Raw genomic sequence first — 17,510 nt, forward strand, 5'->3', positions numbered from 1 at the left:
CTAGTAAAAAGTAAGTCAGTTAAATACCTTCATGCTGGTCAACAGTGAGTAGTCTTTTCCTCTTGGGCGTCTTCATGAAGAGCGGGAAGACCGTCCGCAGCCCCAGTATGTCCACGAACTTGTTGCAGTTGTCCCGCCCGTCGGAGCCCGCCAGCGCGTGATCCAGCACTTTTAATGACCCATTGCGGGACATTTTCTTTTCTCTGTATAAAAGAGAGGAATATTGTAAAAGGAGAATGACAGATCCTGTCCCACCAATTTACACACAATATAAATTAATGATAACTATCCTAGTATTAAATAACCACTTAATGTAGTCAGTCAGTAGATACAGCAGCGAAGCACAAATCCAAGAGTTATATTATAGAAGTTTGGTGAGCTTACCTTAACATAAGATTCATGAGCTGCAGCCCCTCGCCGCGCAGGAAGCGGTCGCGGTTGGCGGGCTCCATGAGCGCGCAGCACAGCGCGTCGAACATGTTCTCCATCGCCTCCTGCTCCTCCGCGCCGCTGGGGTCGTGGCGCTTGTAGAACTGATACGCAACAATCAGCCCATTGACAAGTCTAGCGGGACATGCGAGCAGAAATTCTATCGAACATTTCGTCCGCGCAGATGCGGCGCGTCCCTAATCTTCACTAATATTATAAATGCGGCAATAGGCTACTTTTTATGCCGATAAATCAACGAGTTCTTACGAAATCAAAAAAAACTAAAATAAGACTAAACGAAGACGAAATTGTGGGCATCATTCTGGTGTTTGAATATTTCGTGCGATTTTACGCTAACTTTTTCGGGCACGTGCACACAACAAAGTACAAGTTATCTTCTAGTAAGTTTTGTCATTAAAGTTGAATTTGTACTATCGACTTTCGCATCACTACGGGTCATAGATTTTATTAATTATTATTAATCTAAGCGAGGGATAGTTTGACAGTTACAGTGTGACGATCGCAATCCAATCTGATTGGCTGACATTTTCTTACTATTGGCTGAAATGCATTGTTTCAGAAAGAATACCATTTTAGCCAATCACCTACAACAATTTGAGATAGATCGATGCGTTCTTTTTGGAATCGACTACATGAGAAGTAGCGCGTCATTCGCAAACCACCTTTTGACTTTAGTGATCGTGACACACGTGCTAGTGTTGCATGCCGTTCATTGCAACGCATTACGATTTTTCACAACAAGATTTTAAAATTATCACACAATAAAAATTAAAAGTATGTACCTCCAGGTTTTATCTAACAGTCAAACCGTGCAGATCAAACAGGGTATGAATGCTTGGTCACAGATAAACTTGTATGATACCCTTGCCTTGTGTGTACACAGTAATTTAAAAAATAACACTAAAAATATTTACCGCTAATTGTTGTAATAAAACGTCAATGCCATCTAGTTCTCCGAGCAACTTCCTGTTCTCTGGAGTATTTTGTAGAAGAATTGATAGGATTTCACTTGCATACAACTTGTTGCCATCAAATGGAATCTTTACCTGGACACACATAAACGTTAAAATTATACCTCTCAGATCTCTTATGAATATTATTTACTACAAATAGTTATTAGCAATGTTTTGCTCTTACTTTTAGTCTTTTGAGTATCCACTGAATGAAACCTTGTTTGGCGACCTCAACACATAGTTCTGGTCGAAATTCTGTTATATTTTCAATTATACCTGCACAATTTAAAAACAAGTATTAAGTTTCAATTGTCATGAATTTTTTATTTTATGGAATTGTTTGATTAAAAAAATATATATTACTAGCTAACGCCCGCGCGGCTTCGTTGACGTGGATATAGTTTTTAAAAAATCTTGTGCGAACTCTTTGATTTTCCGGGATCTTAAAGTAGTCTATGTCACTCTCCAGGTCTTCAACTACAACCATGCAATAAATCACGCTGATCCGTTGTTCCGTTGCAGTGTTATTGAAGAACAAACCAATAAGCCAACAAACAAAAACACTTCCACATTTATAATATAATAATGGATAGTGATAAATGTAAAAGTTTGGATGCTTGTTACTTCTTCACGCCACAATTAAAAGTCATGAAGCCTACTTTTAAATGACATCATCATCATCATCAACCAATAGACGTCCACTGCTGGACATAGGTCTCTTGTAGGGACTTCCACACGCCACGGTCTTGCGCCGCCTGGATCCACATAACATAATATTATTATATATTTAAATAACATAATATTATTAATATGTCGGTAAGAATCTCCTACGAAATTACAATATTCTAAAAATCAATCAACCAAGAAATAGGTTCTAGGCAGTGTCGACGAAAAGCGATGTGGCTTTTCAGAAATCCATACTATACCGAACTTTATAATATACCATGGCTTCACCCAAGTATTCAAATACAAACAGACTTTATAACTAGACTTTGATGTAATGGAGGCGGTATTTGGACTTTTAGATAAAGAAAAATAAAAGAATTAATGTTTCACTGGTATGAAAGTCTGTTATTTTCAACTGATATCACTGAAAAATTGGTATTTCAGCTTTCGGTTAAAAATGAAGAAAATGTAAATGTTTCAGTATTTTTGGAAATTCCACCCTCACGGATTTTCGCAAATTCCACTCTAGCTATTCTAGGGCGTATGTATAAAACAAAACTTACCTAAAGTATTATGTACTGCGTCTCTCTCGTCCGGCACTTGTTCGTCAAGGCGCGCCAGGTTGTGCAGCAGCAACGCAGCGCACTCCGCCTCCGCCAAAGCGTTGACCAACTCCTCGGCACCCTCCTCACTCTCGTGCAAAATATCCACGTCTGTCAACTCCTACAACAATACAGTTTTGTTTAATGTATTTTAATAGGGATCTCGGCTGTCAATTTTTTTTAAACTAAATATATGTATGACTTGACTGTAATCACACCAAATACTGATGAAGTAGCAGGCGATGCAGCCTAAAGTGGAGGCCACCTGCTCTTGAAAGTTATTCACTCTTCTTTTGAAGGTATCTGGCGGGAAAAACAGGCGCCAGAAGGGTATTCCATATTCTAGCATTGCGTCTTAGAAATAAGGATGCGAACCGTGAATTTCAACTGTGTAGTGGGTGCAAAGCTTTACGACGCGTCGCGATCCTAAATAAATCATTTCGTATTGATTACTAATAGTCTTTCCAAATAGGTAAAAGCCCTTGGCTAGTTTTACTTTTGATAGCTAGTTTAAATTATTATCGACTAGCTGATGCCCGCGACTTCGTCCACGTGAATGCATGGGTATAGTTAAAGACCTGGAGAGTGACACAGGCTATTTTTTTTCCCGGGTAATCAAAGAGTTCCCGAGGGGTTTTAAAACCTAAATCCACGCGAACGAAGTCGCGGGCATTAGCTATTAATGAATAATTTTGACAGATTTTCTATAATAAAACTATCAAACAGTCAAAACTATTCTGAAAAATTGTTATTTGGTCATTGAAAAGTCAGTCCTTTGATTGATTTTAATAATAACTAGCTATCACTTACTTGTAATAAATTAACTACTTTTGTGGAGACATCAGTGTTATCATGCGAGAGCAGTTCCAATAATGAGTTAATACATTTTAACTCCACCAACAGAGGGTACTGATCAGGAACAGTGGCCACTGCACTTAATTCCTATAATATTAAAAAATATAGCTGGTTGGAGTTGCTAGCATACAAAGGGTACCATCATACAAGATTATTTACCTTTTAATTTTTTTTAATTCACATTTTGAAAGTTTATTATTTGTTGTTATAGTGGCAATAGAACTTACTACTCAAAATTTGAACTATCGACCTATTATGGTTCAAGTGATACAGCTCGCTGACAGATGGACGGATGGACCAGCAGAGGTTTAGTTATAGGGACTGTTTAAATAAATACTCTTATATACAGTATCACTCTTAGTAGGCACTCTTTGGCCCTTCGCCCTTCACTCGCTGGTGGTTGAATAATTATTTACACAGATAAAAATTATGCATTCTTCAAGCATTGGTGCACAAGTCTGACTCACACTTGGCTGAATTCTTAATTATAATTCTGCTAGCTGATTTTACATAACACTATGTGCTACAGTCTAAAAATGGTGATGCTTTCAAGCGTGAGCATTTTGTTGGAGAATTTTCAGCCCTACAAAATTATTGTGCAGATGATCTTATAACAAGCAACAAGTATTATATATAAGACAAAAAGTGGACAACTACCTGCAATGCTTCAAATAAATCTATTTCACTTTCCATGAACTTTTCTGGCTGGTCAGGAAACTTTATTCTCATTTCTCTGTTTCTGAGGGCTTTTTTTTCAAAATTAAGGACCAACTTTTTAACAGCAGTTTCATCTAGCACTTCCCCCTGTAATGTTGTAAGCAACAAAATAAAAAATTTCTTTACAGTTAATTATAGATTTTAAAATTAAGTCTGTTAAGGAAAAGTTTACGAGATGATTACAGAGATGTTGCACAGAAACATGTCATCTGCCATAAATGTCTATAGTAGCTGTTGTAAAATTATTAGTTATGAACACAAGTAATGTGGCACAGGGACTCACTATTGGCATATACGTTTGGGTAGATCAAAAAGCCCCGACTGCATAAACCAAGCATTGTCCATTGTGTCATGTATAACTGACTTCACACTTATGAAACATTTGTTTGCAAGAGCAGTTTTTCGTGTCCTCTTAAGTCTCTAGTAAATCTAACCTCCGTTACTTCAGTCTCAACAAATTTGAGGATGTCTTCTCTTTCCTTATCAGTAATCGTAGGTTCTTTGGGAAGAGTTGTTCTATATGACTGTGATAACCGGTCTATAGCGTGTTTGTTTAAGCGCCGCATCTTTGAAGAGTAGTTATCATCATCAGAATCGTCCAATTCATCTTCATTTTGCCGTTTTGGCGTCGGCACCGGCTGCAAGACACACTCCATTAATTTTTATACATAGTATTATTTCAGCGATTTTAACTCTGAAATAGGAATGCAAACAAATACTTACTTTAAATGAAAGCAGTTCACCGACATCCATTGTTTTGTTACTTATCTACTTATCTAGAATAAAATGCATACCTACACCACCGGCATACACCTCCCTATATACACTGTAGTCCATAGAGTAAAGTAATACACTCTGTAGTCTGTGGCATACACATGAGATTTTTACAAGATTTTTACATAGGCAACAAGGCACCTCTGCACACCGCACTGTCCACAGACCAGTAATCTGTACAGTATATTATGTATGTATTATCTATGGCACTATCGTCTGTCGCACACCGCCACAGATATGTCCAGATTTGCAACTAGCGTGGCCCTCTCAGTCCCTCTAGCTCAAGCAGATTTACTTACTTGTGAAATGTCATTCCTTTCTACACTTCACGTTGTTTGTCAAATACTCACGTACAAATACATTTTGACAAATAAAAAAAGTGGCCACGGTGATAAGGACATCTCATTTTGTCACGTTCTAACAAGACCTTAAATGCATTTAGCTATCTCGCTCTAAGGCATTCCGAACCAGTGGTACATGCATCCGACTATTCGAAAGTACTTGTAAAAGTTTATTCGAATAAAAAGATTTTTAACAGTAATTTTATTTCTAGATTTTTAACATTATTTAACAGTAAGTGTCACAATAGGGTTTTTTTTAAAACAAAATTCTAACAGTCCTTATTCTGAGCGAGCACACCGCACAATCCATATTTCTTATCACCGATTTCTGAGACCATAGAGTTAAGTAATACTTTGAGTAATACACTGGAAAGACCTTAGAGCCTTATAGTATTTAAACTGGAAAGACCTTGGATGAATAAAGACCGACTTTTCTGAGACCGATTTTTATAATACCTACGTCAATCTTGACCGTAGATAAAATAATAGGTAGATGTAAGTACTGTGTAACCGCGTATGAGATAGCGATAGCACGACGTAACGATGAATAACACGACAATTATTACCATTGTTTAGTAGTCAATATTTGTATTAACCGATCAACAATATTTGTATTAAACGTTTTTTATGTGAAAACAAGTAAATAACTCAATATTTAAAATAATATTTTTTAGTGATAAGTTTTTCTGTATGTTTTATAGACTAGAAATAGAATTATATGTTTTATTAATTAAAAAAAAAAAAAAACTCATGAGCAATACAATTACGCCACGAATTCTCAAAGTTTGTTTCGCCACTAAAGTTGCATGCCTTGTATGTAAGTTGTATGTATTCTTGAAAAAACCAGTTACACGATAAGGGACAAAAAATAGGTTAGCTGCGTCTCTGTTTATCACATTAGTAACTTTATCTGTGCTTTCTTTTTAGTGTGAATGAGAAAGCAAACGTTCCTGTATCTACTTTTATTACTCTATCTACGGGGGACAACGTGATATTTAACAAGATGGCGGAGTTAGTTCAGATTTTCGCCACGCGCCAAAAGAGCTTTGTCGCAGTGAAATGTTATTTCGGCTCTGGCTTCAGCTTTTACAGATATTTACGTTTGTCGCAACTCGCAAGCATATGGAACGGCCATAATAATTATTCATCTAGTTTCATGTATAGTATCTTTGGTATAATTTAGGCGGCAATTTAATAATATAGCACGGGGATCAAAATTCAAAGTTAAAGTTCAGTATTTATTTTAGAGCTGTGATTTAGAGTCGACAAACTCGACATTACCACAGGTCGTACCTAAAGTTTTCCTATAATAGTCATGAATTACCATTATCTTAAATATAACACTCAGCAAAAACCAATGTGCAGACATTTGTCTCAGGTAATGGACATAAAAATTACTAAGCAATGATATTTTTTACCTCATTTACGTAACCTTTCGTTAATTTGATGTTATTAATTTCTAGAGCAGTTCATGGCAGTCAGTAGCATGCAGAGATTTCCAAGCAATGTTAGAATTATTATCTAATACTGATGATTTAGATATGTTAGTGAAAATTTTTTCCACTTTAGGTGTAAGTTTACTAACAAAGGTAAAAAAATTCGCCTTATTGGCTTAAACTCGTACCTATGAATAGAACACCAGCTTACATTCTGAATTAAATTATTGTTTTTTGATTGCCAGAATATAACCTATGAACAGGCTATTAAATGTAATGCATTATACAAAAAACTATATCTAGTTTTAAGAAGTGGTTTGCAATCTAAATCAATAACCGCACTTAATTTTATATCTGTTCTGTTGCACCTTGATAATGAAAACGAACTGACGAAAAAGAAGTCTTTACATATTTTCGCCAAAAATATGATAAGAATTAGTGGCTGCCTTACAGCAATGACTGAACTTACCAGCTTTATGATGGTAAGGAAATTATGTTAAAAAATCCTATTAATTACCTATAGTTTAGTTATATTATTATAAATTAAACAAATGTTATCTTTTTCAGCAACAAGACACTTGGAAGGCTCTCTGTCGAAGTATCTGTGAAACGTGTCATGGCAGTGTTCCTAATCAGACGTTTTGTTCTCACCTTGTTCCCTTGGCGAGTACCTACACAAAATTTCAAATAGTACTTACTTATTAAAAAAATTCTTGCTAAGTGTTCGCTACTAATTTGTAAACTTACTTAAATCATAGCATGCGTAAACAATGCAGACTCTCGCCACCACAGACCAATGCTCGCCACCTTATTGCACGTTGATGATCACAGAACACATTGTTGATGATGTAGAGCGCGCAAAACAAGGGTATAGTCCGTACAAAAAGACAGTTGACACCGTAGATAGAATAATAGGTAGATTTAAGTACTGTGTAACCGCGTATGAGTTAGCGATAGAACGACGTAACTATGAATAACACGAAAATTATTACCATTGTTTAGTAGTCAATATTTTTGTATTAACCGATCAACATTATTTGTATTAAACGTTTTTTATGTGAAAACAAGTAAATAACTCATGAGAAATACAATTACGCCACGAATTCTCAAAATTTGTTTTGCAACTTCTTGTATGTATTCTTGAAAAAAAACCAGTTACACGATAAGGGACAAAAAATAGGTTGTTAGCTGCGTCTCTTTAGTAACTTTATCTGTGCTATCTTTTTAGTGTGAATGAGAAAGCAAACGTTCCTGCATCTACCTTTATTACTCTATCTACGGTTGACACATAGTCACATAGTTAAAATGGCGCGTGACAACATTTTGTACGCATTATAAGTATCTACATCAAGTGCAAACTGAAGTTGCAACATGGCTGTTTGTGCAGGTTATAGACAATGGATAAAATACTATACACAAGCCAGGCATGCCAGATATTCTGTTTTCTTACAAATGCGCAGTTATACGTCTAGTGTTCAGATTAGACTACTTGTTTTGCGGGCAGTGTAGGGGTAGGGGTGTTTCTGGGGTAGGTCTGGGTCGGAAAACTTCGTACAAGTGAACAATAATAACTGTACAAATTTACAACTCAATCAGATGAATAGGGTATTTCACCCTTTTTTGAAAAGTGTTTTGGTTTGATCCTAAAGTGATAATAAACCACCAAAAAATTTACAAAAATTTTATTCGATCGATAAGTGCAATAAAAACGCATTTAAATTTTACATTTCTAATTTCACCGCGAAAACGCTGCCCGCCATCTTGTAAAGTTCATGAGTCGTTGTCCAATCGTGAACGATAAAGTATTGTACAAAAATTACTTTATTACAAACTAGATGGCGCTGCTTTAAATTACATCAAGCTATTACTCATAGCTGAACAGTAGAGTATATTAAATTGAATTTTACCAAATAAATGTCTTCGCCTAAACTACGGGTTTTATTCAGTCGTGATGTCGTCACTTTGTCTAAAAATAATTTTTTTAGTGAAAGAGTAGGTACATGAAGAAGTACATATTTTTTGCAATTAAAATTAGTAACTTGCCTTTTTATTCGTGTGCAGTGGTTGCATGTGGGAATACCAGTGTAAAAACACCGAATAAGTTGTGGATTCAAGTTGTGCCAACAGATAAAAGTAGGTGAAAAACTTGGTTTAAAATTGCGAGAATAGTAGATAATCTATGGAGCTACCTGTATGTTTTTACGAACCGGTTTTCCACTGCAATAAATGAAATATACTGTACGGGAACGGGAGTAATAATTTATTTATTAATCTAAATTTTATTATACCTACCTACTATTTGAAACGAAAACAAAGTAATAAACTTAAAGTCAAGTAAACAATTGGTATTTTGTTAACAAGTGCTAAGGTGACATTACACAACATTAACATCGTGACGTCACAGTCGGGATTCATCATGGCGGCTACAGCTTAGTGTGTTTCGGATACTTGTAGAACAGATAAAAAAATGAAATCTTTAAAATGAATTATAAAATTCATTATACTTATAATTTTATAAACTGAAAGTAACATTTTTAGATTGCTTATTGCTAATACTATCTTGTTTATACATTTTTGGATTTTTTCTCGTTTGGTGTAAAATACACTATTATGCCCACATGCACAGGTAGACAAATATATTGATATGTATGTATAGGTAATTATATTAGTAAATATTTTTTATTACAGTGCATTCGAAAATGTAAACAAGGAAATATGGACTCTATCTCAGTTCTACAAAGTTTACTTTTGAATCATCAAGGCAATGTGAAATTGTTTTACGAAAGCAATGGGATGACAATATTTGATAGGTACTTAGCAGCCCCACACCATGTTTGTCATTATTGTGTTGTGACATAGATCTATAAATACTTGTTAGTTGTTGTGACTTGTGATGTATTATAATTTGAGGACTTTGATGAAGAAAACGGTGCAATTGCACGAAATATAATTTTACAGGAGACAACTGAATGAAAACTTCAAGAAACTTTACTGTAATTGCACGTTTTGATCGAAATCACGTTTAGTGTAATTACATAGTTTTGTTAGCCAGCTCATTTGTATAGTGCAATCTGGAGCGACGATTGATTAATCAAAGCGCGTTTCGAACGTCAGTAAGCTAATGTGCACGTCTTATGACTCCGCTCGGCGTTTGTCGTACTCGCGTCACAACACTAATATCACAACATACAGTACCCGGCAGGAATCAAACTTTAGAAAGAGATAATCGGCAGATTTGCTGAGCGTCGTCACATCGTCTCTGTCACTCATACTTGTGACGTTTTTTCGCTGACTTGTCAGTATCAACGATAGAGATAACATGACTATGACTCTACGAAACAGAACAGATCTCTGCTGATTAATTATTTCTTTCTAACATTCAATGTGTTATCTTTCCTGCCGGGGCACTGTACCTAATGCGTCAGCAGCTTCAATATGACATTCGAAGATAATAATTAAAGGTTGCGTTATATTTCAGAGAATCTCTACAGAATCCAGCTTGCCTACAACTATTGAACTTAGTCGTAGAAAACACTAAGCCTGAATATCGTGACGAAATTTTAAAGGCGTCCGATTTATTTCGTCAGCTCCGTTCATATTTAAACAAATATGGTCGTAACTCAATGGTAACCACGACGTTTAACTTATTTTTTTATTCATAAATTATAAAAATCGGTCAAGTGTGTGTCGGACTCGCACACGAAGGGTTCCGTACCTACAAGAAATAACACTTTTAATGTCGGCCATTTTGAAATTCTTATAACCTACTTATTAATTGTTGTTATAGCGGCAATAGAAAATACACATTCTGGGAAAATTCCAACTCTCTACCTTCACGTTTCGCGAGATACAGCCCGCTGCGACAGACAGACAGGCGGACGAACGGATAGCGGATGCTTAGTAACAGGGTTCTGTAGGTACGGAACCCTAAAAACTAGCGAGAGAAACATCAGACAGCTATAGTTGTGCTTGTTTTGTTAAAATATCATTTTATTTTTCAGGTAGGACAGTGGGCTTCCATAATTCTTTTTTCACATAGTAAAGGTAACTTGATTAGATTTGATGATTGAACTTACGAATTGAGACTGAAGTAAGATTATTTATTTATTAATGCAATATTGAAATATTTTTACAGTTATACAAACCAACATAATTAATGTAGAGGAAGATGAGCTTATTGTCAAAGATGAAAAAAATAAAACTCATTATAATTTTATCCATGAGACCAAAAAAGTTAATGAAACGTTTAACGAAACAGGAGAATTACTTGGAAACGTGTTGAGGGAAGCTATTGGTTGGCAAAATCAGTTCGCTAGTAAGGCTAGACATAATATATTTAATGGAAATTACAAAGATAATATTACTAAAGAGCGTGCCAACGTGCATTCCTCATATGTCAACCCACCAAATGTGAATGAAAAACGAGAACGTCAAGGAAATGACATTTTTAGATTCGCAGTTGCAACTGAAACTGCAAACGATTTATCCTTTTCATTTTTATTGAAAGAAAGCCCGCAACCAAGATTTAGAAAACCAAACTATACGTTAAAGTCTGATCAACATCTTATCGAACAAATTGGAACGAGTAAAAAACGAGAGGAGCCAAGTCTTTATCAATCATACAAACATAGGCCTTTTAAGAAATCAATAAGAAACAGGAAAGACGAAACTACTATACTAGAATTTAAGCCTCCCTTTGTTTCAACGCCAAAAACTAGTAAACATTCAAATGTAAAAACTACATCCCGAACTAGTAAGGAATCTTTGACAAGAGATCATACTACCTGTAACAAAACAATAATTAAGAATAGAAGTAAATTCACAAACACAGCATTGCCAAATAAAAGATTCCATAACAGGTCTAAGAGTGCAAAATTTTTGGATGTCCTGAATGGATCCTGCAAAACATTCATTGAAGGATTTAAAAAAATGTTCACGGTTAAGGGAACCTCTGATAACTTAGATGATAAATCAAAAGATCTAGGCACTAGAAATTTGGATGAGAACAATTCCTGTGTTTTAAGTACTACTATGGAACAAAGATATGTGCCTGTTACTAAAGTAAAAAAAGCCCAGGATTGGACAAATTCCACAAAAGAATTTAGCTTGGAAAATCGTTATTTTAATTCTTGTAATACTTGTAATGATACTGTTGTTTTGAAGCATAAGTCTGAAAACGATGCCTTTCTACAACAAACAGTTAAAAAATTGAAACTAGGCATTAACCTGTATGGTTGTGACTTCAAGGTAATATTTTATTTTTAGTAGAACTAAACACAAACATTGAAGACATACTATTTATATTTTTTGTAACTTAATAACATACAATTTCGGCATAAACAATTAATATTTATGAGATTATTTTGTTTCAGAAAATATCAAAAACAATGTGGCCCCGCGAAATGTACATGACACCAAATGTTCTTTATAATTTGTACCGAAAACTTATAATCAAACAATAAATATTAATTTAAAAAAATGATAGTTAGCTTTCATTAATAATAAAATCTATAACATATTTCAAAACCCTACATCGACATTTACAGGCCTTTTCTACAAATTACAACCTACTGTAAGCAGATTCATGACGCACCATATCTTTTGTTATATCAGCAACAGATGGAGTACCTGTGGGAATGAAAATATATTTCAGAAATAAATTCACTATGCCTTTTATCGTTAAGGTTAATAAACCGTATCGTTATTTATCCAGTTATGAAATCGCGGGACTCGGGAGTAAGATCAACTTACCCGCAATTTGGAATGTATATTCCAACTCGTTTCGGAATAAACTCAACATCCGTTGTACACCATCTTGACCACCGACCGTTAAGCCCCATAAAGCAGGACGCCCAACGAAAACCTGAAAGTCCCAATTGTCGTATGAGATTTTTCAATAAGAAAGTTTTGACACAAATAAGGCCACCAGCTAATCGCATTTATATAGTATTTATAATATTAAGTATTGTATGGATTAGCAGCTAATCCATACAATACTTAATATTATAAATGCGAAAGTGTATGTTGGTCTGCTACGTTTTCACATCCCACCCGTTTAATCGATTTTGGCGAAACTCGATACAGACTTACATTCCGGGAAAAGATATAAGCTACTTCTTATCCCGGAAAAATCAAAGTATTCCCATGGGATTTTTAAAAAACCTTAATAAACGCGAATACGCGAAACGACACCGCAACAGCAAGACATGGCTACTTTTTATCCTGGAAAATTAGTTTCCGCATGATTTTTGAAAACACCAGGTATATCCACGCGGACAAGTGTTATACAAGTCTTTGGAAATTCCATCACCAAGCGAGTGGGTTAAATAGTGGTTGATTTGTATCAAAGTTGGTCATTTTTTAAGTTATATCCATGAAAATTGGTATTTGAGCTTTCAGTCTAAAATCAAGTGTTTTGGCTGATTTTTGACCGAAGGAAGCCAGGGTGGATCAGCTAGGTTTTTTAGGTCAATTTGTATAATACTTACTACTTAAGTATAAAATGTGAAAATTATACGTACCATTTTTGCTCCCAAGGCCAAAGCTTTGTAAACATCTGTGCCTGTAGTCACACCACCGTCCATGAACACCTCGATATTATATTTTTTTACTGCTTCCACTATTTCGGGAAGAGCTTCGATCTACGACAAAACAATATCAAAATTAGTGCTCGTTACCTATGCGATGTGAACATATAGTTTATCCGACTGAGTTGAATCTTTGTATTGTTGCTGTCGACACTTGCGTGAAGGTAAATAATAAAAATACTTTATCCAATCTACAGTAAGCCGGCAGGAAATATTGTACATCGACCTATAGAAAAAGAATTCAGCTTCGTCTAGTGTTGTCTCTGTCACTATTTCCTGTCGTGTACTATACCTTAAAACGCATGCTTATGGAGCAAAACCTCACGCGATTACAAAGACGTAAGTGAACTAACGTTCCAATTTCGAACCCGTATTAAAGTAGCGTTGAACTTTGAAAGCTAAATCTACATCTCACTTCTCCTGTAAGAGAGGAGCCTCTTTGCCCAGCAGTGGGAGATTAATAATTGGCTGTGGTGGTAGTATCTATTTTCTCTATTACTCCGTATGAGTTGCATCATATTAATATGAATATTATGAAAAGAAGCGACATTATTTACGTCAGCACCTAATAATACGAGTATAAGCAGGTCCAGGGCCTATTTACTGATAACAAAACGGTAAACTAACTGGTCTACTCCACTTGGCGATATTATACATCAAATTCAGGCAGTTTTAAGGGTCATTGCACGCTTTAACAATAGTCTCACCAATATCTACAAAACATGATCAAAATTGAAATCACCGTTGAAGGGACACCGTCCAGTTGTCTGGCGCCGTGGTTTGAGACAAGAATGCCGGCACAACCAACCTCCACAGCTTTTACGGCATCATCACCCCGTAGAACTCCCTTTGCCACGATTGGGAGCTTAGTAATGCTGTAAATAATTAATTGAAGAAAACATTAATAACTTTAAATATAATCTAACCAGCTGATGCCCGCGACTTCGTCCGCGTGGATTTACATTTTTCAAAATCCCGCGGGAACTCTTTGATTTTCCGAGATAAAAATTAGCCTATGTGTTAATCCAAAGTATAATCTATCTCCATTCCAAATTTCATCCAAATCCGTGCCGTTTTTGCGTGATTGAGTAACAAACATTCAAACATCCACGCTTTCACATTTATAATATTAGTAGGATTAGGTACTATTATTAGGAAACGCATTAGTAAGTCTTGAAAAGTATAACACACACACACACACAGAGATAAAATAAATCTTTTAATATGAAAGTATATTACAATATAATAGATTAATGAAGCATTAAGCATCACATCTAGTCGTGGTGAGTTACCAGTCTGTGAAATATGGAATTTTGTAAATGTAATCACAAGGAAAAAGTATAATGGAAAATATTTTCAAATGAATCATACTATAATAAGTAATTACAATTACTCAATTTTGGGTTAGGAGTGGTGATATTTTCCTACATAAGGATGACTAGACCAATTTTAGTCAAAATATCCTTTTGTGGAAACTGATTAACTTTTTCTTTCATGAGTACCTAACTAGCGACCCGTCGTCGTCGTATGGGCCAGCTCATATATCACTCAGGAATAATGTAGTTTTCTACTGATGAAAGGATTTTCAAAATCAGTACAGTAGTTTCAGAGATTATCCCTACAAACAAACTTACAAACTTTACCTCTATAATATTAGTATAATGGAGTACATTCACCTCTTTAACCACTTTATTTCATCCCATGTTAATGATTTGTCAAATAAGGCTTCCACGTAATTATTTAGGCCACTGCCTTCTCCTGTACTGTGTATTTTTGTCGACATAAAACCGTCAAAATTAGCCAATCTGAAAAGAAATGCCATTTGCAATGTATTTATTACCTTTTCTATTGGATAGGAATCGCTTAAGATTAAATAGACAGACTCTTACTTTAAATGTGCCGGCAGAGTGAACTTGTTACGTACATCTGCTCTTCGTATGCCAATCAGAGGTGTGTCCACAGTGAGAACAAGGGCTTTAAATCCAGCCTGTTCAGCCCTCAATACTAAATTCCTCGTTACCTCTCTAAAAAAGAAAGCGAATCCAAAATAATTCTGTATTATATTTTACAACCTATAAATAGTTAGGTATATAGAATGAGTGGCGGCTAACAATTGTCAAATACATAAGTACAGTAGGTACGCGGTAGAAAGTAATGTACATCGCGCTTTAGAATGACATTTCAGCTTTGTAGAGCGTTGCCTCTGTCACTCATACCTATGTGACGTTTTGTCGGTCTCAACGACAGAGACAATGCTTTACAAATCCGCTATCTCCTTCTAAAGGTCGATGTACATTACTTTCTGCCGCGCACTTAGGTACAATAATTCTGTAAATCTGGGTAATCACTTAAGAAGATGAAACTTGATGTTTGGATAATCATCTAAGAAAATATCATGTATGAAACTTAAGAACAGCTAATAAGTACCTATCATTGTAGATATAAAGTTGAAACCACTTGACAGCTTTTGGTGCAGCTTCAGCTACTTCTTCTATAGAACTGGTAGCAATTGTGCTCAGAATATAAATGACGCCTTCAGCTTCTGCAGCTGCTCAAGGGAAAATATTTAAAACATAAAATCTGGGTTATCTAGAACATATTGATAAATATAAAAGCGAAATACCACTCACTCACGACTGGCTGACTAATCACGAAATCTCAGAAACTATAGTCTACTTAAAATTTGGAAGATAGGTTCCTTCTAAGCAATAGGGTGTCAAGAAACGGTTTTGAAAAATTCCCCCTAAGGGGGAGAAAGGGGGGGTCGAAGGTTGTACAAAAGTGCTATATTTTTGGAGACGTGAAAATTGACATCTAGGTTATTAGCTTTAAATAATAAAAATCTATATAACTATAAATCATTTTGGAAAATTAAGGGAGATAAATAGGGGGGGAAAGTTTGTATAGAAAAGTTTTAATTATTGTTATCTTAACTTGAAATTTGAAACGTAGGTTCTTTCTAGGGGGCAAGTGTAAGATAAGAAAGGATCTTACGAAAATCCCCCTAAGAGGGTGTAATTCCCCCCTTAAAGGTGGTAAAATATGAGATAAAAGTTTGTAAGGGAAAGTTTTAATTATTATATATATTATAAGTTAGGCTCTTTTTAAGGGGTAAGCTGTATCAACTAAAAAAAGATTTCACCACCAAAAAGATTTTCCCACTCCTAAGATGGTAAAATGGGGGTTGAAAGGTTATAAAAAGTCCTATGTTTTTAAAGTTAGAGATATAAAACTCAGCGTTCTGGGTTCCGTGCCTTAAGGTAATAAAACTGAGTGTGTAGATAAGTAAGACTTTTTGCAGCGGGAAAATTTCGGATCTCATGAGAGACCAGAAAATTTACGCTGACGAAGTCGCGGGCAAATGCTAGTAATTAAACATAAATCATATCGAATCGAGCACTCAGTCTACTAAATGATGTTTCCTCGGCAATAGCAACTGGACATAATACATTTAATATTAGCAAAGTTTTAGAGTTCGTAATATTGAGAATCATTATATTATTACAACATAGGTACATACCAAATAAAAAACTCTAGTACCTTTAACATTGGCAGTTTCCCCATCAGGATGGGCCATTCTTTGCATGGCAGTGGGCGATATGCCTACAGGCATTGAAACTTTTTCGCCAAGCACGATCGTCGATATATCGCAGTTTGTTACACCGACCAAACATTTTGGGCGAATTCGTAATCTAAAATCACACGTTAAAAATCACAATAGGATTATTCGTACAAAATAGCACAACTTTAAATACCTATCAAGTAAAATTGACCTTTGAAATGCACGTCTATTTTCTGCCAAAGTATACTCCTCAGTTGCCCCACTTTTGTAGTAATCGCGGACATCTCTTGGCAGTGATGCTAAAGCAGCATCTTCTAAATCCTTTATACTGATGTATTTCTCCATTGCGAGCTTAAATCTCAAGATCGTACTATTTCCTTTTCATCAATGTAATTTGTTATGTACTTATATTATCTTCAGCTGATAAGAAGTAGAGTAGGTAGTTAATATTTATCAATAATAACATTAAACAAAAGGCCACAGGTCACATCCAACACTAACTTTTTGCAATGAATTTTCTCTCATATTTTATTAACCAAATTCTTATCAGGCACCTTCAATTTAACT

The 17,510-nt window shown here is 35.3% G+C and overlaps 3 protein-coding genes across 8 annotated transcripts in view; 1 reads left to right on the top strand and 2 right to left on the bottom strand.

Moving 5' to 3' along the window:
• LOC117996856 (beta-catenin-like protein 1) overlaps window positions 1-5,057 on the bottom strand; it is a 7,744-nt gene extending 2,687 nt beyond the window's left edge. Inside the window, exons 1-9 of the mRNA XM_034984993.2 lie at window positions 4,967-5,057; window positions 4,678-4,881; window positions 4,184-4,330; window positions 3,482-3,613; window positions 2,633-2,792; window positions 1,588-1,679; window positions 1,365-1,496; window positions 385-533; window positions 28-203 (exon numbers count right to left, since the gene is read on the bottom strand). Coding sequence (XP_034840884.1) covers window positions 28-203; window positions 385-533; window positions 1,365-1,496; window positions 1,588-1,679; window positions 2,633-2,792; window positions 3,482-3,613; window positions 4,184-4,330; window positions 4,678-4,881; window positions 4,967-4,996 — 1,222 coding nt within the window. The 5' untranslated portion in view covers window positions 4,997-5,057. The remainder of the gene's footprint in view (window positions 1-27; window positions 204-384; window positions 534-1,364; window positions 1,497-1,587; window positions 1,680-2,632; window positions 2,793-3,481; window positions 3,614-4,183; window positions 4,331-4,677; window positions 4,882-4,966) is intronic.
• Window positions 5,058-6,471: 1,414 nt separating this feature from the next.
• LOC117996858 (uncharacterized) lies at window positions 6,472-12,269 on the top strand. 5 transcript variants are annotated; one of them, XM_069498246.1, is made up of 9 exons: window positions 6,472-6,736; window positions 6,822-6,947; window positions 7,040-7,276; window positions 7,362-7,457; window positions 9,483-9,604; window positions 10,273-10,420; window positions 10,796-10,838; window positions 10,930-12,041; window positions 12,167-12,269. In XM_069498246.1, the coding sequence occupies exons 1-9, from the start codon at window positions 6,674-6,676 to the stop codon at window positions 12,254-12,256; spliced, it is 2,037 nt and encodes a 678-aa protein (XP_069354347.1). In that variant the 5' UTR covers window positions 6,472-6,673; the 3' UTR covers window positions 12,257-12,269. The 5 variants fall into 5 exon arrangements, with proteins under 5 accessions (XP_069354347.1, XP_069354349.1, XP_069354348.1 ...); XM_069498248.1 differs by lacking the exon at window positions 7,040-7,276; XM_069498247.1 differs by lacking the exon at window positions 6,822-6,947.
• Window positions 8,045-17,450, bottom strand: Hao (Hydroxyacid oxidase). Of its 2 annotated transcripts, XM_069498251.1 has the most exons (10): window positions 17,155-17,450; window positions 16,922-17,073; window positions 15,809-15,929; window positions 15,271-15,405; window positions 15,058-15,186; window positions 14,124-14,256; window positions 13,316-13,435; window positions 12,546-12,657; window positions 12,339-12,422; window positions 8,045-8,055 (listed from the first exon to the last, which is right to left on the bottom strand). In XM_069498251.1, exons 1-9 carry the CDS (start codon window positions 17,286-17,288, stop codon window positions 12,355-12,357), a joined length of 1,104 nt encoding a protein of 367 aa, XP_069354352.1. In that variant the 5' UTR covers window positions 17,289-17,450; the 3' UTR covers window positions 8,045-8,055; window positions 12,339-12,354. The 2 variants fall into 2 exon arrangements, with proteins under 2 accessions (XP_069354352.1, XP_034840885.1); XM_034984994.2 differs by lacking the exon at window positions 8,045-8,055 and having other exon boundaries at window positions 12,078-12,422.
• Between the last annotated feature and the right edge of the window lie 60 nt (window positions 17,451-17,510).

Source organism: Maniola hyperantus, chromosome 4 (assembly GCF_902806685.2).
Source record: "Maniola hyperantus chromosome 4, iAphHyp1.2, whole genome shotgun sequence".
NCBI classification, from domain to species: Eukaryota; Metazoa; Arthropoda; class Insecta; order Lepidoptera; family Nymphalidae; genus Maniola; species Maniola hyperantus.